The following is a 21,280-nucleotide window of genomic DNA, read 5'->3' on the forward strand; positions in this document are numbered from 1 at the left end:
GCATAAAAACAGTGAAGAGGAAACTAGGCATAGGTAAAAACCAGATGTATGCATTAAGAGACAAGCAGGGCAATGCCATTAGCAATATGGATAAGATAGTTAACGTAGCCGAAGAGTTCTACACAGACCTGTACAGTAGCCAATGTAATCAGAGCGCTAATGAGAAAGACAGCAGTGCACAGCAATGCGTCATCCCGCCAGTAACGAAAGATGAAGTAAAGAAAGCCTTAGAAGCAATGAAAAGGGGAAAAGCAGCTGGGGAGGATCAGGTAACAGCAGATCTGTTGAAGGATGGAGGGGACATCGTGCTAGAAAAACTAGCCACCCTGTATACGCAATGCCTTATGACCTCAACTGTACCAGAAGCTTGGAAGAATGCAAACATTATCTTAATTCATAAGAAGGGAGACGCCAAGGACTTGAAAAATTACAGGCCGATCAGCTTACTATCCATTGCCTACAAAGTATTTACTAAGGTAATCGCTAATAGAGTCAGGGCAACGTTAGACTTTAATCAACCAAATGATCAAGCAGGCTTTCGTAAAGGATATTCCACAATAGATCATATTCACACTATCAATCAGGTGATAGAGAAATGCGCAGAATATAACCAACCTCTATATATAGCTTTCATTGATTACGAGAAAGCATTCGACTCAGTGGAAACCTCAGCAGTCATACAGGCATTGCGTAATCAGGGGGTAGAAGAGCCTTATGTCAAAATACTGGAAGATATATATAGCAACTGCACAGCTACTATAGTCCTCCATAAAGTCAGCAATAAAATTCCAATAAGGAAGGGCGTCAGGCAAGGAGACACGATCTCGCCAATGCTGTTCACCGCATGTTTGCAGGAGGTATTTCGAAGCCTGAATTGGGAACAGTTGGGAATAAGAATAAATGGAGAATACCTAAATAATCTGCGATTTGCTGATGACATTGCCTTGCTGAGTCACTCAGGAGGTGAACTGCAAATCATGATCAACGAGTTAGACAGGCAGAGCAGATCGATGGGTCTAAAAATTAACATGCAGAAAACCAAGGTAATGTTCAACAGCCTAGCAAGGGAACAACAGTTCACAATTGGCAGCGAGAGACTAGAAATTGTGCCGGAATACGTCTACTTAGGGCAGGTAGTGAAAGCTGATCCACATCATGAGAGGGAGATAACTAGAAGGATAAGAATGGGCTGGAGCGCATATGGCAAATTCTCGCAGATCATGAGTGGCAGTTTACCAATTTCCCTCAAGAGGAAAGTGTACAACAGCATAATCTTACCGGTACTCACCTACGGGGCAGAAACGTGGAGGCTAACGAAAAGAGTTCAGCTTAGGTTAAGGACAACGCAGCGAGCCATGGAAAGAAAAATGATAGGTGTAACATTAAGAGATCGGAAGCGGGCAGAGTGGGTGAGGGAACAAACACGGGTTAATGACATCCTAGTCGAAATCAAGAGAAAGAAATGGGCTTGGGCAGGGCATGTAATGCGAAGGCAAGATAACCGCTGGTCCTTAAGGGTAACGGAGTGGGTTCCAAAAGAAAGTAAGCGTAGCAGGGGGCGGCAGAAGGTTAGGTGGGCGGATGAGATTAAGAAGTTTGCTGGCAAAGGGTGGATGCAGCTGGCAAAGGATAGGGTTAATTGGAGAGACATGGGAGAGGCCTTTGCCCTGCAGTGGGTGTAGTAAGGCTGATGATGATGATGATGATGATGTACTGAGTTGACAGGGCAGCCTTCAAACCTACGCTAAAGTCTACGCAAGACGTACACAGTGCCGGTGCCTCGAAATGTTTATTTGGAGCCATTCGGGTTAGTTACAAGTGCGTATTCAAGCGAGGATCTTCACGATCAGCAGCGAGAAGCAGTTTCCAAGGGTGAATTTGCTGTGCGCAGAGCAAGCTTCACTGCGCAGTGACAAATGTGAGTGTAGTGGAAGTGACTGTGGTCGAAACGAGGGATTTTGCATCAGTAAGCTTTACCGCCTGCTAGTATAATTGCGTTTGAAAAGCTCGCTACGTGTGCCTTGTTTTGCAAATGCTGAAATGAACTTCGAGCTGCACAGCAGATCCTGGTTCGGGTGCACGCGTGTGCACTGTGTTTGGGAAATGCCGTGATTGCGAGGTGATGAACTTCGAGCTCTACTGCTAGTCGCATTCGTTGCAGCGGTTGCTGTGATCACGAGTACAAGTCCTTGTTCTTGTGGCGTAGCCATCACCGATATTTATCGTAGTTCGTGTGTACTGTGTTAGTCAACCGCCTTGAGTGGAACGTGGCCATTCTGAAAGCTGTGTTTTGCGGATGCTAAATGACCTCGGCTGCTCGGCCGTTGAGTTCTTTTCTGCCGGGACTACACAAACGTCGCCACCATACGGCGGCATTGTGCTCCGTAAAGTGCATTTTGCGACTATGAGAAGCCGCATTACGGTGGTGCGCCGGCAGCAATGTGTAATCTGTGTGAAATGCACATGAGTGTGCATGGAAGCTTTCACTTCTGGGACGTCTTTTTTAATTTCCTGCCAGCTAGAGGGGCCTTGGACGCCCCCTTAGCTGGCCCTTCCCATTGCACCTCAAGCTTGTTTCTTTTTGACGGACGCAGCAACATCACCTGGTCACCAGGTTGAAAGGTGCGCTTGCGTGCCGATTTGTCGTAGTACACTTTAGACAGTGACTGCGCTGATCTGACATTTTCTTCCACGAGGTCTCTGGTTTTCGCAAGTCTTTCCAGTAGTTTCAGGACGTATTTCACTACACAGGGATCCTCTTCGTAACCCTCCGATGACTCCCTTAGCATGCGCAATGGAGTCCTCAAGTCACGCCCGTAGGCTAGTTCAGCGGAGCTAAATCCTGTGCTTTCGTGGGGGACGTATCTCATTGCAAAGATTGCTGCTGGAATTCAGCCTTCCCAATCACAGAGACCTAAGTATCCGCTTTAGCACTGAGTGCATACGCTCGACTGGATTTGACTGAGGGTGGTGAATGGAACTGCGGATTATTTTAATCCCACACCGTTCAAAGAACGTTGTTGTGAACACGCTCCCGTTATCGCTTTGTATCTCTGCAGGGAACCCCACGCGAGAGAAAATTGACAAAAAGGCATATATAACACATGCGGAACTTAGCTCCTTCAAGGGAATGGCCTCGGGAAATTTGGTTGCCTCGCACAGTGAGGTCAGAATGTAGCGACAGCCAGAGTTGGACGCTGGCAGTTGGCCGACAGTATCTATTACAAGTCGCGGAAAGGGCTCTGTAATTATGGGAACTAGTGTCGTGGGTGCTTTCCATTTATCCGTCGACTTGCTGACCCGCTAGCAGATGTCGCAAGATCTAACAAGCTGTTCCAGATTTTTCCAGCAGCGAGGCCAGTAATATTCGAGGGCTAATCTAGCTTTTGTTTTCTTTATGCCCAGGTGGCCCACCCATGCATTTCCGTGTGCGAGCTCTAGAAGCCGCCGCCGGTACTTCTCAGGCAATAGGAGTTGCTCATATGCGCGTCCCTTTGAGTCGCAGTATTTCTGGTACTGAAGGCCTGATTTCTCATGAAAGCTGATGTTCTTTCTTGCGACTCTCTCGCTCACCTTATTGCTTAGAGCTCTTAACGATGGGTCGTTTTTCTGCTCTGCAATAAGTGCTTTCCTATCAACCTTAGTCAACTCCTCCCAACAAGCCGAAGCAGCTGTTAATGTCGAACCGTTCGCGTTGGTTTCTGTTGCCCCATTCTCTACGGAATCGGCAGTTCCTTGGATTTCGTAAGCTGCCACTTGTTCGGGAACACCTTCACGGTCATGCTCATGCGGTTTAGACGGATCAGTTTTTCTGCAAGGATCCCCCGGCTGGTCTAGAGAGGGGTTCGGTGCCTGCTCATTTATCGGAGCGCAGTCGAGTTTCATTGCGAGATTTCGCGCTCGAGAACGTGTTAGCGCCATGCAAGCCAAGCCCGAGGTAAAAGAGAGACCTTTCTCTTTCAGCAGCTGCTCGGATTTGTTCGAAAACAGGTAGGGCAAGTGTGTCGGCAAGTTTGCGCAAACTGCCGCTTTTGTGTCTAGCCTGCCAAGAGTCCCCTCTAGGGTCACCTTCGCTATAGGCAAGCATGCACTCCGTTCTTCGGCGACCTGCTTAATCCAGGCGCATTCGCCGGTGTAGTCCGTGGAGGAAACACAGGACAGGTGAGCAACATGCATGGTAGCCGCTGAATCCAGCAGTGCCCTGAATTTCTTGCCATATATAACCACGTCCCGCATGTATGGCTCGAGCAATTTAAGGTTTTCCTCCGACTATCGAAATGCACGCGAACGCCTCTTTTGCTGTTTGGAGTTCACTGAGATGTGACCCTCCTTGTTTCAATTACAGCAGACAATGGGCTTTCGCGCTTCAAACGCGCGAGCTCCATTTGTCTGCTGTTTCGGCGAATCGGCAGATTTCGGTGACTCCATCTTGTTTTCGCTACCTCCTCCTTTTGATCCCGCTTCCTCTGTTCAGTGATCTCGGCATGCTGGTGGCACCCGTCGGTCGGGGATTCTCTTTAAATAGGTTTCTTCCTTTCCTAACATGTTATCGTACCCTGTCTTGCTTTGGAGGTTTCGGCGAACGTAATACTCGCCTGCGAGCTGTGCTGCTTTGTCTAGGTCTATATCTGTTAGCCTATCTTGCAGCCAAATCCTCAGATCTTCTGGAATTGCGCTATAGTACTGCTCTAGTGCGATGCACTCCAGTACATTGTCATGACTTCCGTGCACCTCAGCGGTCTTAAGCCACTCGTTTAAGTTGACTTTAAGCCGGCACGCTGTGTCAGTATGAGACTCTCCGCCTTTCTTTGCCTGCCTGAATCGCTGCCTAAAGGCTACAGCAGAAAGCCGGTACTTTCTAAGCAGTGCGCTCTTTACCTTCTCGTAGTCATCACACTCTTCCCGTGAGAGGCCAGCCACCACTTCGGCCGCCTCGCACGGAAGGAGACGAAGTAACTTCTCAGACCAAGCGCTCTTGTCGATGTGCACCTTCCCGCATGCGCGTTCCAAATTTACCAAAAAGAGTGTAATATCGCCTCCTACGCGGTATGGTGAGACAAGATCCTGCAATCTCTGCCTCCCTTGTTCTTCTACCGAAGCTACAGGGCTAAGACGCGCCATATTCCCTCCCTTCGACGCGATTTCGAGCTCCTTCATTTTTCGAGCATGTTCTCTCGCTTTTTCCTCTGCCTCACGGACCTCCGGTCCCTCTTGAGCCAAACGAAGCTCTTCTTTTTCTTTCTGCTCGCACAAATCCCGTCTCTTTTGTGCCAACCGAAGCTCTTCTTTTTCTTTCTTGCGTCCAACAATCGTTTCCAAAGCCTCGTCGACCTCCTCAGTAGTCACCTCCTCCTGCAGCATAACCTGGAGAATTTCTTTTTTTCTTTTCGCGGAACGTAGCGAAATCCCCAGCTCCTGGCAAATTTCGAGCAGGTCCTGCGCTTTTAACTTCTCCATCGTGAGTTCCACCATGCGTTAGCAAGCCCACTAAAGCAAAAGCCCTATCTTGAAGTGGACAAAGCCGTTTCCCTAAATCAATTTCCCAGACAACAGGAATCCGCACCTAGCATCTGCCTGTGCTAGTACGGTCTGGAGAAATGAACGGAAAACATTGGGCACTCACCCTGCCAAGGTAAAGCTGACGCCTGTCAGTCCCTTAGCTGCCGAGGTCCGTTGGAGCCGGTAACTTCACGTGGACGTCCCACATCTGCCATCCAGTTGTTGGAATTCAGGTAGCAGCATCCCACCGCTGACACCAGTTGTTGGGATTCAGGTAGCGTGACTGGGCCGGAGAAGAGACGAGGACGATCGGAGGAAGAAAACTTGGAAAACTTTATACAAGGACGATTTACATTATCTACAAGTACGGGCAACTGAGAGTGCTTCTCAGTAAAGAAAGCTTCTTAGGAGTCGGGAGTCTCTGATACCTCTCAAGAAGAGGGCTCTCTCTCTTGGTATCAAACCAGCAGCTCCTTAAATACTCTTCGTATTCCCTAGATCCCTAGCTGAGGAATACAGTTCGAAGAAAGATGTCCAATCACACGATGGCACTCATGATACCACCCACGGCAGGGCGGTCCTGATGTTTCTTCACAGCTCGGTCGAGGGAAAGGGAACAGGACCCGGTCACGTTGTCGTCCCCGCGGCTTCCAGTTGGCCACGCACGTGCGTCCGGAGGGCACCTGCATGACAGGAATGCAGGCTGTCTCCCCGCAGGTGTCGAAAGAGCTTGACTGGTGACCGGAACGCGGACGCTCTGTCGCAGGTGCGGCACTCGGGCAATTGTTCAAATCCAGCGTGACTGAAGGGGACCACATTGATACCGCACTTCGTCGTGGCGAGGACCGGAACGAATACGCTTATGGTAGTCGTTGGCATTCTTGTTGAACGCTATCGTCGCTATGGGGATGCTATCGTCGCTGCTTCCGGCATTCGTGTTCGAACACGTGAGGACGCTATTGTCGTCGTTCCCCCTGGCAGTCCTGCAGTCACGTCTCCCCCAGACGGCTCACCCACCCTCGCGGTGGTCTTCAGGGAATCCTCCCCATGCCCCACTTCGCCAAATTCCACAGCAGGAAGGAAGCGCGAGCACAACAGCAGGCTGGCAGATGCGTGAACGGCGGCTTGTTGAGCACGCAGATTTACTAGGAAGGGACTCTTTTGTCTGTATTAGAGTACTGGGCCGAAAATTCAAGTGCACGCCACACTTTCCAATCAACCTGTTCCGTCATCTGGAGCAGGTAACTCGTGAAGTGATGGACGCCTTTTTTATAAGGAAAACACTAACCCGTGTCTCAGTAATCCTACAGTGTCCTTGTCAGCAAAGTATTCCGCTACTGAGATGCCCAGCTGCCCCCTGCTTCTGAATAGTATTTATGTATTGGTTTTCTTTCCTTGGCACTTATTTCACCTTGTCTTCAGGTTATGATGTGCGCAGTTTTCTATGGTTCTCTGCATTTATGCAATTGCCTTTTCATTAAACCTTTACTTGCGAGTCAGCGCATGTGATGTCTTCTTTCTCTTGCGTGGTGCGTATAGTTTACTCTGTTTTTCACTGCGAATATTCATCAAGTAGCCCAAACTTCTGCTTCGCTACAATTTCACTGCCTGGACATCAAAGGGTAAAAAAGATCCCTTACCTTGATATACCGATTCTTGATTAAAATTATAAGGTGGCAGAAATATAGCCCTAGCGCTCTATTACGTCGCGTATCGTACGCAATATGTAGCTAAGGCTTGTAAACAGATACTAATTTGATTTCAAGTGCCAATATGCTTCACGTAACGATAACTCACTTTCTGTTTCGCCTAGGCAGGGTACAGGGGGAGTCAGGATTGTTTCCCGCCCGGCTAACTGCAGTCTCGGCAACTGGATAAAAGTGGTGTGCCTACCTGTACTTCTCGTCTTTGCCGCTACAGCACTCATCTGCATGACAACGACGCATTGGGTGCGGATCCAGCGCGGGGATTTTTGGAGCACAAGCCCACTGCGGCACCGCGTTAAGAACTCTGATCCACCCAAACAAAGACTTCTATCGATTTGTGTGTGACGGCTAGAGGCAACAGCACCGTGTGCTGTCTGTTGCGGATGCTGCACAGGACATGATGTACACCCGTGCGCTCAATGACATTGAGGGGGATCCCGGATTCGCCATGAGTAAAAATACTGCAGCAGCGTCGGTGCCGAACGTCCGAAAAAGGGTAGCCGATTTGGTTGCGTTCTGCGTGCAGTATTCTCGGAACAGCCTACACGAACTGAAAATATTCTTGGCCGAACGACACCTCCCATGGCCTGCTACCTCTCCCAGGGACCTGTTAGAGATTTTGCTCGACTTCTCAGGAAAGTGGAATCTCCACTTATGGTTCCAAGTGACCTTAGGCCTGGCACCTTACCGCAGCGGGACGGGACAGCCCTTGTTCAAGTTTGGAAACAGCGCCTCTTTCCGAGCCTGGATATTTTTGATGCGTGTGTTGAGCGACCAAGGAAAGGAGACCCCGATGTCTCTACGCTACCGGAAGTACATCAGAAGTGTGTTGGGTCTCTTCAGAGTTTCGGAGTCACGAGCAGAACAACTCACCTCTCCTATCCAGGAGATGGATCGGCTGACACTGAATGTGTTAGGTATCGCGATGGCCGATCCCGAACAGAAGATCCTTCGCATGTCAATTCACAACATGACTGCAACTGCGACACCTGGCATCCCAACCGGCCGCTAGTTGCCCCTTCTGAACGAGTACTTCGCCTGGGTGCGGCTCTTTTTTGCTAACAATTGTGGAAATATGGGGGGAACAGCCTCCCGCCCCGCCCGCACTCCCACTCCGCGAATGCAGTGTTCCCGCTCGCTAACCGCGGAGGGGTTCGTGCTCGAGGGAGAAAGGGAAGGGACGACACAGCGTTAACACTCATATGCTAGTATATGCTATAGCGGGCAAGCCAGCTACAAAACATCATCGAGGCATTCCTCGGAAATAGAAGGCCACGTAAGAAGGACTTCCGACTTACCGGCTGGGGCAGCGGCGCGACTTCGGAAGTATCGGCGGCGAACATTTATATGCGTCGACAACGGCAGCCGGGTTTTCCCGTGCGCGCCGCATTCTTGGGGTAAAGCCCTTCCCTAGCGTTTGCTGCGCTCGCTTCGCTGCCTGGAACCAGAATTCCAGCGGCAAGGCACAAATAATCCCCGTACGCCTGCCACGGAATGTGACGAGAGCGTGCGGCTGCAACCGCTCGTGACGCTGGCCGGATCCCGAAGAGTCTTTGCTCGGTCCCGCAGAGTTCCACGTAACCTATGAGGTGGCGCTACCGTCGCCGTTCTCTTTCCCCCATGAGGGAGACTTCCCTCCTCGCCCAGCCGGGGTTTCCATTACCGACGGCCGACGATGAAGATGGTCCGCATCGAAATGGAGGGGGAAACAGGGTTCCACATCTCTTTCTCCTTAAATGTTGGCCTATGGTTGAACTCATCCATGGAGGCCAATGACGAAGGGTCCACGAGGTGTTTCGGTGACGACAGCAAGACAGCTCGTACAGGCGGGTTGCCGGGGTCATCGGACGAGCAGCAAGGTCACCGGGCACCCGTCCTTGTCCCGCGGCAGGCTTCCAAAATTATCTTGTCGGGAGGGTGTTCGCGCCGACGCGCCTTTTATGGAAGGTAGGGGGGCTGCTCCGCCCGCTCTCGTAGCCGCTTCAAACTGCTCGCCGGAGACTCCGCCGCTCGATAACTCACGACCGCGAGGCAGCAGGCAGGGATCCATACATTGGACAGCAGGCCGGGGCAGCTTCTCTTGAACTCTGCATATTGCTCGTAAGATCTCCAAAAGTTTGAATAAAAAACAATGAAGACCGCGCAAGCTCACCATTTGGTAAAATGCGGAGCAATGCAAGTGCCAAACAATCCTATCCGGCACCGCCCAAATGCTCGGTTCATTTGAAAGTAGCTTGCTGTCTTCGGTCGAAGCACATTCGCGGTTCGCTTTCCGACATGGTGGTGTTAAGCTCATTTGAACTGGTTTAGCGTCTCTGTTTCCGCGAAATCATAAATTCGCTTTGCAGCCCAAAAAAATACTAAGTTCGTTCGAACAAAGTCAGCTTTCTGTAGTTGAGCGAGACTTCTCGGCTCTAGCGAGGTTAAATATAAAACATGCAAACCCGCTTGCGCGTGCTTGTGCCACGGCACGACTGTGTCCTCCCAAAAGCGAAAGGCAGCTCCCGAAGAGCCTTAGGCCTACTCGATCTTAGTCTTCCGGGTGCCAACAAAGGGCCAAGAACAATAGCTAGAACACAACGCCACGAGGAGATACGTTTCTGCCAAGGTGACCGTAACGCGAACGGCGCCTACCGCTTCTCAAGGTGTCGCAGCGCCCCGGTGCCTTTTCTGTAATCACGACTGCAATCCAAATCAGCTGATTACGGCACCCTCTTCCCAGAGCCAAAGAGAAAAACAGAGAATATTTACAACTATGTACAAGAGAAATCGGGCTACCCTTCAGGCTTCCGCATTTACTCGCTTCTGGCTTGCTGTTCTCCATGGACGTCTCGGTCTCGCTCTCCATGTGCGGACCTCGTAGGATCACCTTCCAAAGGTGTACCGATGAAGTGATCATCAAAAGCGTAGCATGCACGGCAATTCTCCCATGCTGCTATTGCGCTCATCTCGGTGTCAAGAAAGCATCTTAGCCTTGCTAGCAACTCCGAATTCAGGTCAGGCCTAGCGCTGTTCCAAATCCGGGCGGGCATTCCACGAACCGAACAGACTTTCGTCCCTCGTACCAAGAGCTTTCACACGTTGGGCCGCCATTGTGTAAATATGGCGGGATACAAAGGGAGGGACGACCAAACGTTAACACTCGTAAGCTATTTATTGCAGTTGCAATTAATACACAGAGCGGGCAAGCTAGCTACAAAACATCAACGAGGCATTCCTCGGAAAAAGAAGGCTACGTAAGAAGGACTTCCGACTTACTGGCTGGGGCAGGGGCGCGACTTCAGAAGTTTCGGCGGCAAACATCTTTATGCGCCGACAACGGCAGCCAGGTTTTCTCGTGCGCGCCGCATTCTTGGGGCAAAGTCATTTCCTAGCATTTTCTGGGGAAGGCGACCAGAGCGCGCGTTCGCTGCGCTCGCTTCGCTGCCTGGAACCAGAAGTCCAGCTGCAAGGTGCAACGGATCCCTGTGCGCCTGCCGCGGAAGGTGACGAGAGCGTGCGGCTGCAACCGCTCGTGACGCTGGCTGGATCCCGAAGAGACTCTCTGTCCGATCCCGCAGAATTCCGCGTAACCTACGAGGTGGCGCTCCCGTCGCCGTTCCCTTTCCCCCATGAGGGAGACTTCCCTCCTCGCCCAGCCGAGGCTGTCCATTACCGACGGCCGACGATGAAGATGGTCCGCATCGAAATGGAGGGGGGAAACAGGTTTCCACACAATGAAGTGCAGTTGGAGAATCCCGGGCTTCTCCGGGCTGTTGCTTACTTCCGGGGGTGTAAGGCGGAGACGCGGGATTCTCTTACCCTCAGCCTAGGCCTTCACGTGGTTACCGAACTAGGTTAGATGGCAGACAAGGAAATTGCGGATGGCACACTTCAGCTCGTGGATCTTCCCTGGTCAGCGCACACCTGCCGCTGCCTTGTTGAAGTAGAAATGACACAGGCGTGGCTTGGTCTAGCCTCTTTCCCAGACACCAAGGCGTAGAGGCTCTTGTTCAGAATGTTCGAGACATCCTGGTTAGTGACGTAATGCGCCTCAGCAACGCCACGCTTCAGCTAAGCGCAAGAAAGGGACGTGTCCAGTGGGACATCGAAAGGTACCTCGTGAATGTACTGCCGGAGCCCAACCTCGGATCAAGCTTTTTCATCATCTGGAAGAGCTTGATGAATATCCAATGGCGGCTGCAGCAACGTGGCTTGAACAACGTCATCAGACCCAGATCCGTGCTGAGCCACACATGGAGTATTTACGGTGCACTCACTGCCTCCGAAGAATTCTTCGTATTCCCCCTGTACCACCCGGAACTGCCGCCTGCAGTCAACTGCGGTGGCGCAGGAAGGCTGCTGGCAGACGACGTTCTGAGGATACTCTTCTACGAGCCCTTTCACGGCCAGGAACAAGTAGGCCAGGACTACCACGTCGGGGATCTCAACGAGGGGGCGCGATGTAATCGTTGCCGGAGTGGTCCCCGTTCCACGTCGACACGAGAGCACTGCTGGCGGCCTGGAAGGCATACAGACTGGACTTACAGCGGCACTCCACTGACGTTCATTCCGGGCGGTGTGGTCGAGGCTTGCGGATGACAGGCTCCTCTTTGTGGCCTCTTGCTACGCACTTTGCTCAAGTGGTTACTACATGGACCAGCTGGACGGGGATGCCAGCCGCCGCTGCAACGTGGCGACTGAAGCGCTCTGGGAGTTTAGGACGGGATTTCAGTGTGACAATCAAAAACGTTAGCAGTAGTGCCTGTAGTTGGCGTTGTTTTGTTTCTTTTTTTCTTCTGCTACGGGGACCTGGACATTTTCTGCCGATGTGCTGAAGGTGTACGCATCAGTGTGCTTTCTTTAGAGCACCAGCTGTAGACAACGTATTGGCGTCATGTACTGGATTGTGTTGTTTGATTGGCAGCTAGAAAAGTCTCACTGCATCCTGAGGAGACGTGTACTTGAATGCTACAGGAAAATTACACGATGGCTGCCGTGGATATTCTACCCTCGTGAGCTCTTGACTGCCTAATGGGAATTCATTTGGCATATGGAGGGGCTCTTGCATTTCACAAATGTTGCTCTGGTGCCTCGTGCGATCGGAACATTGAAAAAAGATGCGGCTTTTCGCCGGCCTAGATTTGAATAAAGTTCTGGAAAGGTAGTATCAAATTTTGTACCTGGAAGAGCCATAATAGAGAATTGTACATTGTGAATGACGATCTCATGTGTTCCACTAAACAAAATCATGTGTGCCTAGCTATCTGCCCACATCATTACCACTCTGTGCTATTTCGGATAAAAGATTTTTGTTGCTTGTTCTCTGTTAGATGAAATATTGTGTGTTCCAAGCTGTTGACATTCCTACTGCATATACCAATGGACCTTACGCGGGCCTTACGCATATCACGAATAAACATGGAATTGCTGATCTCTGGCTAGATTTGCGCCGTGGTTATGGACAGCGAAAAAAAACTCATTAAAAGGTTCATGCAAGAAGTCTACTGGCTTTCATCGCAATTTTTGGCAAAGCTTGCTAGCACAGTTTCTCATGAGGTCTTATTCCTTGTGAAACAGTATCTTCTTGATAATATTCTTCTTCCTTTGTTCTCATTTCTTTTAATGGGATAGCAGATACAGCTCTGAGTAGTGTGGAGGGTTTAAGCCGGAGTATTTACCGTGTGGAATACCAGGCAGGCAGCTGGTGGAATTATTTAGAACCACGCAACAAACTGGCACTAAGAAGACGATAACAGAATTCAACTAGTTACTCGCACATGCGTGAAAAACAGCTACAGAAACAAGCTTGTGTTCATGGCTCTGGTCTGCCTACTATCCTTTAATTCCACGGATCTGCATCTGTCTCTTACCAACGAGGGCGCAGTCAACCATATTTTATGGGCATAAATCAGGCGGGATGACAGCGAAGTTCACGCTGCGCTTATTTCACGGGTTTTGCGAATGTGAGTCGATATGTCTGGGTAAGCCTGTCGCATCGAATCGCTACGGCTACTGGTATAAAACAAAGATCGCAAGTGTAATTTTTCAGTCCAGCACTATCTGAACTGAGGCAAGTGAAAATACACTCGACGTTCAACAATTTTGCGATGCAGTGCGCCAGTGATCGCTCACATCTGCGTGCATGCCACTTTCAGTATGCCAACCCAAGCGTAGGGTAGATATCGACAATCATAAGCGCTCCCTGTAGTTACTAACTTCCCTTTAGTCCAACCAAGCTTTCGAGTTCGAATTAACTACTATAGTCCGAAAGTATCCACGTTACACAGGCACTTGCTCAGCCCTGGATAATTGGAACGTACGTCTCGCCGCTAACATTTTGAGAGAAAATCCTAAATTTGCTGTTTTTGTTCTGCGTCTCAAGCTGGCCGGACTTTTCGCCGCCTATGCAGTCGTTCGATCGGTAGATCCAATAAATTCAAATTCAAATTTAGAGATGCTGTAGAAACGATCGTCACAAAAATAATGCCAGAAGGAATGGAACGTACAAGTTTGTATTCATCATTAGATTAATATTAATATAGCGATGTTCATCTCATGGCAGATAGTGCAAAGACCAATGACGGAGGCTACAAACCTGCCGTGAACGCTCAGTCGCTGCCGCTTGGAGGCGGCGGCCGCATTTCATTGAAGCCAAAATGCGAAAGCGTCCGTCCAACGAGGTTTGAGTGCATGTTGAAGATCGGCCTAACTTAATCAAGAGCCTTCCAATACGGTGTGCAGCACGGTCCAGGTGGGTCCTTTTCTTCGTGTATAAATCTATTAATTAATTAAATAAAACCTCCACAACACACTGAGGGTCGAGAAATTAGCTGCTCTTTATTTTACATTGTTTAGTTACAGAATGACTAAAGAAAAAAGTTATGCACAAAAAGCTTCTGTCTAGCAGAGTTTTTGCAAAAACTGATATGGTGGAAAGTTACACGCAAGGGGACAAATTAAGAAGACGTGACTATTGGAAAGAATGTTTCTACTTAAAGCCATGTGGAAACAGTCGGTAAACGACAATATCTGTATTGATCACACACCTGTTTATTGTAGACTGAATGTAAGCGTAATCATGCTGCCCTTGCAAAAGTATTGCACAGAGTAAACGACCAAATTCTCCTGAAGAAAATAAAAGTTCGCGAATCCAAAGTGCTCCGTGTACGTTTGTTGTTTGCTACGAAGTAAATGTACTCCACTCCTGAAAAGAAAAAGAAACCAAGTGCAGATCAGGTGTCGGTTTCTCCATACGAGTCGAGCTGCCCGTCCGCAGCTGGCTACGAGCGCTGAAGGGAATCGCAATTGCGACTGACAACCGGCGCGAGTCGCCGGAGCGCTCGACGTTGTTTGCACAAAGGTGTTGCGGTGCTTCAGTACGCCTGCGTCGGTAGTGCAGAGCTTACCAGCATAACAGTTTAGGCCACCCCCGTCAGCATGATCGTGCATATAAGTTAGTCTTTAGTCTACCCGTGCCATCAAGGTGAAGTAGCGAACGAAGATAGCTATGATGGGCAACCATTGTTAATGCATTCCTGCAGTAGTTACACGCAGCATTTCGCATGTTTTCTGCAAATATTTGTAATCATCCGGGCAGACCGCATGGCGTACATGCGTTTCTTGCAGCTATATCATACAGGCTTCCGGGACAAGGGTCATTTGAAGCCGTCGTTAAGGTAAGACAGACCAACCAAAATAGACTTGTTGCGGGGACCTTTCTCTACGGCGGCTGGTCTCCTGATTGAAGTTTCGAGCAAGTTTCGCGTTGCTGACAACCGCTCAAGGTGTAGCGGCCCAACACTCGTACATCGTTTTCGCCGCAAGGCTCCAGAAGCGATCCATACCGTCTGCGCGATGCTCGCGACTTTCTGGTCTGAACGTGCCTTGAGTTCTGCGAGTGCAAACCGAGTGCAGTGGGGCATGCCATTGTCCGTGCGCTTATAAATTATCTCAGTGCAAATACCGCAGCTACTATATGCTTTCTGTTACGAGCACTACTGTGGACGTCATATTTCCACAAGGTGTGAAAGCAGTTGTCACTGTAATCCGTACAAGCCCTGCCCCTTAAAGCTTGTACTTTAAAAGCAAAAGCCCTGCGTACCTATTTGCTGTGCGGTGTCAACTAGCGGCAAGCATGACGCAGTTGTGCAGATCGATTCACCTTAAGATACATGTAAAAATTTGTGATTGAATACGCGCTGCCTAACTGAAGGCGAGGGAAGGTTACTTGCATCTTGCGCTGCTGTGTTAACCACGCATTCTGAGTCATTCGCTGCACATTTCTGACTCTCCCCAGTAGACCTTTAACTAGTACAGTCGAACCGGAATGCGTGCAGCACAAATATAGTCTATAGAATGAGCAAGCACCACTTTTTTAAATATTGTTACTTAACCCGATTAGCAGCATACAAGCATTTGCCTCAAGAAGCCACATTATAGGTTCAGTCTATAAATGCACAAGAAATAAGGGACTGTGGCAAAAACGCACAACCGGCGAGGAAAAAATTACAAAGGGCACAAAAACTACTCAAGTTGTTTGAATGTGAAAGCGGTTTATTGTTTTTATTTACATTTGGTTCATTTTACTTTATTTTTTTCTTCCTTCCTAATGAGACACCTACTCATTAGCATACAGTCGTAAGGCAGCGCATATACTAGGTTCGCCTTTAAACGCCAAGAAGCAGCGCAGTTTGATGGTCTACGTTTTTTATGTTCGCCAGATCACTCAGCACTGGTATATCAGTGTGGAGCCTCAATTGTAACTGCCACTTTCGATATTATTGTATTGTTATTGTTGTTTTTTTCTAGACGTTGTAGTGAAGGTCCCTGGACTGTTTTCGAACACCTGGCGTTTTCTAAACTGCGCTATCATCACGCAGCATTGGGACGGTTTCTCATTTCACCCCAGAGACATGCAGCCGCCACAGACGAGATTCGGACCCTACCACACTGTGCTCAGCAGCAGATCACCTTAATTACTACGTCATTGCGAAGGATGTGTCACTCAATATGCGGCATTGCGAAAGTCGTATTTAGAAAGCGAAATAGTCGCATCTGCATTACGGGCCATTCTGTACCTCATCCAGACCGCAGACACCTTTTTATTGTGCGATTGAAAGCGGTGATACTTAAAACCAAGATGCTAATATGCGACTGTCTTAATGTAGACAGGGGCACTGTTCTGAATTTTGTTCACAGCACACACTGTGTTCATGTCGCGCGTTTGCATCGTTTAGAACTTTCGCACTAGAACAATTTTTACCATAATCAATTGTTTCCATCACTGCTTTAGAGACACGTAAAAATGAAAAAAAAGTCATTGGCGTCACTAAAGCGCGAAGAATGCTGACTGACGGTCAAATATAAATGAAACAATTTTTTCTTGTCTTTACTGTTTTTCTTTGAGTTATTTTAGACAAAGTGCGTGTTTTTGTTCAAGAACCATCACATAAACCTTGATAATAAACGAAGCTTGAATGTCCTATTAGCGGTCACATTTTTAGGCGAGCGACGACGCACAACCCACCAGCGAAGCGTCATCCGAAACGCCAGTGAAGTGCCACCCTTTTCCGCTGAGTGTGTTATGAATTGAGCAGCCCTATATATGGGGTGACAATACAGAAAAGTTCCTTTCGCGCACCCGGAACCATGCATTGCAAACATTATTTTTTAATTTATTGTTTTTCCTCTGTGTCATCAGCGGCTGAATTAAGCGATATCAGGGGGTCAATATATTCTGGTCGATGTCTGTTACCAGCCCTGGTACCGTACTTGATGCTGACCGACAGAGAAGAGGTAGTCTAATGGATAGTAAAATGAAGCACATGCGAAATATGGCTCGTACTTTCAAATATGTGCGCCAGCGGCTCATCAGCCCTATCTGACGCTTTTTTGGCGTGCTCAAAAGCTTCAGCAGTCTACCGACTGTTGCCGCTGAGCTGGAGCAGACGCTATATAGTTACTGCAAAATTTTTCCATTGAATTAAGCATGCGCAGTGCATGGCGTCAATATCCTCAACTGTGGCAGCCCCGTTAACAGTATCACTCCCTGCTCAAAAGTGCGCATTCTTGCTGCAGCTTGGAACCTCTGTTTTCTATATTGGATCGTTGTCTTTTGTGCGCGAACAGCTCACTCGGTCGTCGAAGTTAGTTATGGCGCATGCCTTCGCGATGTCCTCTAAGCGCTATTTTTGTCCAATGTTTTGTGTTGCCCCATACCAAACTCTTGTTTTGTCCCCTCTGTGTGCATGGGTTACCGTCAGAGAGTGCTGGGCATGAACCCGGCTAGTATGCGTAGTCTTCCGCTTAATGGGAAGCTGGAGACGCGTTTGCGTGGATCATTACGTCATTAGATTAAGCGCTACAGTGCGGAACACTGCTTGTGGAATATACATTCCATGGCGAACCACCAAGCAAGCTTGCCATACTTACGACGTAGACGTTTAGCAGGCGGAAACTGTCGCTGAACTCGGGTTTGATTTCTCCGCTCTTGTACGGCTCGTCTCCGGGCGATATTCTTCTGGCGCCCTCGTTTGCAAAGTCTGCCAGAATCAAAAACGACTCTTCCGTTCTTTTCACCAGGAAAGCAATAGTTCTGCCCACATACCAATTGCCGGAATTGAATGCAATACTCATGTCTGGATGGCCAAACTTGGCTTCAATTCTGGAAAATAAAAACAAAGCAAATTATAAGAATACACGCTTATGCACACCAGGAACCAGCGCTGATGACGGATGGCTGTGCATCGAGAGATTCAAAGCTTATTTATCAGGAAATCAGTTTATTTAAAAATCGCTCACATGCTTTTCTGCGTGGGGAAGGAAATTTGGGAGATAAGGACGGAAGGAGAGCGGTGCGGAAAAGGTAACATAAGCCTGTTCAATTAATAGGCCTATTATTGGAATATTTATTTGTACGGAACGCTAGCTCAAGCCATTTGTATATGCAGAGTTCAGGTGAAGTCGGTATATAAGCGATTTAATGAAAAAAACAAGAATTTAGTTTTTTTTTAATTGAAGCTTTTCTGTCTCTCTCTCTTCTCTTCGTTCTGTTTAGATAGGAGTTCGGAGAGTGGGAATTAGTGCTCACATGTCTGCCTCGTTGAACCGGACGGCTTCGCCTTGGAATTTTACCGATGTACCCACCTTCAGTTTTAAACCCGGGAACCAGAACGACGGTCCCTGCAGGCAGCAACACGGTTCCCAAGCCTAAGTTGGTATATTCAGTACTTTCCTCATTAATCCCGAAGATGAGATCGGTCTGGATAAAAAAAGTGTACTGATTGCTGCAGAGCAGATAAGCTCCATAAAGTTATCTGCATCGAACTATACCGTGTAGCTTAGGACGGTGAAGAAGGAAATATTCTTTGATGTGTCGAAAGGGCTTAGAGTTCAGAGGAAACTCTAATAGACTAAACTTATCTGCAGTGATAATTGAGGCTGCTGTTTTGAACGGGGAGCATATGTCGAATTCGCCTCCTTCATACGCTATAAAAACTACTCTAAGATAGCATTCAGCTCAAATGCCGGGCTATTCTCGCCCAGTAGGTGGAGACAACACAAAGAAAAAGCAGAAGTGTCATTACTTGAAGCAGGACGACCACAGCCTCGTAGGTTTGTTTCAGAAAATGTGAAGTGAAGATGAAGATAGTAACACGTGTTCTGTAGCTATTTCACCGTTTTTCTTCCTTTACTGGCCATCCTCTAACAGTAAATACAATAAACAGGAAAAGGTTCTTAGCTCTAGCTTATTTGCATTCACTGTCTTTTAATGGTTTTTCGCTGTATGTTCTGAAGTTTTTCACTGTGTAATGCAGCCTTTCAATGAGAGTACAGGCATCATCACCACCAGCACTTTTCACAAGTGAGCGGCGATCACGTAAGTACGGGTTTAGTGTGCTGCTCTCAGGCTCTACCACACCGCCATTCACTGCAAATCTTGATCACGGAGCTCATTATTATATTTATGTATTATGTTTGAGTTTAGCGGTGGTAAAATAATGTTCCATTTCTAAATCTAATTTTCGCAGCTATGAATGTGTCTTTTGCTGCGAAACAAACATTAGCATAGCAAATAATGAAGGTCGTTAGCACATAAAGTTGGTTTAGTTGGTTTTCTGTTCTCTTCTGTAGGTCCCGTTTCTTGCGCTAATTTTCTAGCAAGAACGAGCGAAACTCTGAATTTAAAAAAAAAACAAATATTGGATGGAGTTGCCCTCAGAGTCTCTATCACTTTCAGGTGAAGCCTGTAGTGCCAAATGAATTTATAACAGCAGCTATCTTGCAGCCTAAAAGCACGCATTTGCGGACAACACAAGAGCCTGTAGACAGTTCATTCAGAGCCCGTTTGATGCACGAGCACGTAATCTTGTGAACACTGAAAAAAACAACATAGAAAACAAAGTGGCTTACTAGTCCATTAGCAGGAAAGAATTTCTTCTTTTCGTCAGTATAGTGTAGAGAACATACGACGTGATCTCCTACAGAAAATCTCACCTTCCAGGTTTTACCTGCAACATCCACAAGAGGAAAGAGATGCAGAGTTTTTGAGAGCCAGTGCATTCTTCAGACAGTGAGCGTTCAGACATTGAGGAAGTGGTGATTTAATAGTGGTCACACGCGAAAAGAAAAGAAAAATTACTCAATTTCTTTTTTCTTGAACAATGCATTAACGGAAGCGATGTAGAGTAGTTTACCAGCATTGTTTGTGTGAACACATTAAAGCTAAGGGGGCTTTCACCGCTTTGATCATCGTCACATGCATTGCCTTATTTTGAACCTGTCATGCTACGGTTAGGATTCAGCGTACCCCGAAAATCTCACAGTTTGACTAAAAATTCAATTTTAAAATCGTTCTCCGACTAGCTCTTCGCGCCACAAAATGCCTCTTTTTTTTCTGATTAGAGTCATGTCACTTATTCCCGAATAGAAAGAACGCAGTGAATTATTTGTGCGTTCCACTACGAGACCTGACCCCAATGTGTGACACTGCCATTAAAAGGGCCCTTAAAAAGAAGAAAAAAAGAGACAGGTGTTAGTTGTACTCACCAATCTGCATTCGCATCGAATCTCAGACTCGAAGGAAAATCTGAGTGAAGCTTGTGGGAAATCGTCTTTTCCATCGCCCGCCGATGGAAAATCCCCCCCCCTCTCCCCCTTCATCTTCCCTCCGAGCGGCAGTGGAGAACGCGGGGGAGAGACGGATCTTCTCTCCCCCACTTCTTGTCTTCTGCGGCAGTGCAGGAGTTGGTGATAGGAGGGACGGCGGAGCGACGGCGATACAGGTCTGGAGCACGCTGGAAGCCGCAGTTGTCATGATGACGCCGCTTCTTTCACGTTGCTCGCTCGCCTGCCGCCAGTGCTGTACCGAGGAGGCCACTAGTTGAGGAGTTCCCCAATAAACACCTTAGCCGGCTGGCTACTACTCGGTGCGTTGTTCTTCGCTGCCGCAGCTGTGGTCCCATCTAGTGGAGCGGTCCTGTCTCAGACCGCACTGCAGACCCCAGAAGCTTTTTCAGAGTACGTCTAAAACGATGTTCTCATAGCACGTTCCATTTCATAGCATGGGTGAATCGCGTGGCGCTATGTCCACTCATGACTTCCGCTCCCCGTAGGCATCTTCGCTCTCACTTAACTATGCCGACGGCCTTGGCGTGCTGCAGATCACCACACGGACCGCACTCTGTACAGGCTCCCAACACACCACACACCACGAGCTGCACACAAGTACCCCATCGGCTCAAGGCTGGATGGATAGTTGCATGTTAGGAGCGTCCTCTATATGACAGGGTGGTGGCGAGTGCCACCATGCTCGTTATTTTTTCTTTGTATTCATTTAACGAATCTGTCCAATTAACAGGTGCTTTTTAGAAATTATTCCTTTTGATGATGAAGTTGAATTTGATTCTCGCAATGGAAGCTTTGGCCAAAGCGCGTCAAAGACCCAGTATGCTCTGAAATGTGTTTTTTTATTAATTTGGTTGGTCGTTTATAATTTAAATTTGTTCTTTTCGACGCATTTAACACGAATGAAACCGAAAACCAGGTCGCGGGAAATCTTTTACGCATCGTACAACCGGTGGGTACCCGGTATC

The 21,280-nt window shown here is 48.3% G+C and overlaps 1 protein-coding gene across 1 annotated transcript in view; it reads right to left on the reverse strand.

The window, feature by feature from the left end:
- Positions 1–14,215: 14,215 nt before the first annotated feature.
- Positions 14,216–21,280, reverse strand: part of LOC144100095 (uncharacterized) — a 33,650-nt gene continuing 26,585 nt past the window's right edge. The window contains exons 5-8 of the mRNA XM_077633136.1: positions 19,599–19,696; positions 18,277–18,368; positions 17,619–17,850; positions 14,216–14,391 (exon numbers count right to left, since the gene is read on the reverse strand). Coding sequence (XP_077489262.1) covers positions 14,368–14,391; positions 17,619–17,850; positions 18,277–18,368; positions 19,599–19,696 — 446 coding nt within the window. The 3' untranslated portion in view covers positions 14,216–14,367. The remainder of the gene's footprint in view (positions 14,392–17,618; positions 17,851–18,276; positions 18,369–19,598; positions 19,697–21,280) is intronic.

This window comes from Amblyomma americanum, chromosome 1 (assembly GCF_052857255.1).
Source record: "Amblyomma americanum isolate KBUSLIRL-KWMA chromosome 1, ASM5285725v1, whole genome shotgun sequence".
Classification (NCBI taxonomy): Eukaryota; Metazoa; Arthropoda; class Arachnida; order Ixodida; family Ixodidae; genus Amblyomma; species Amblyomma americanum.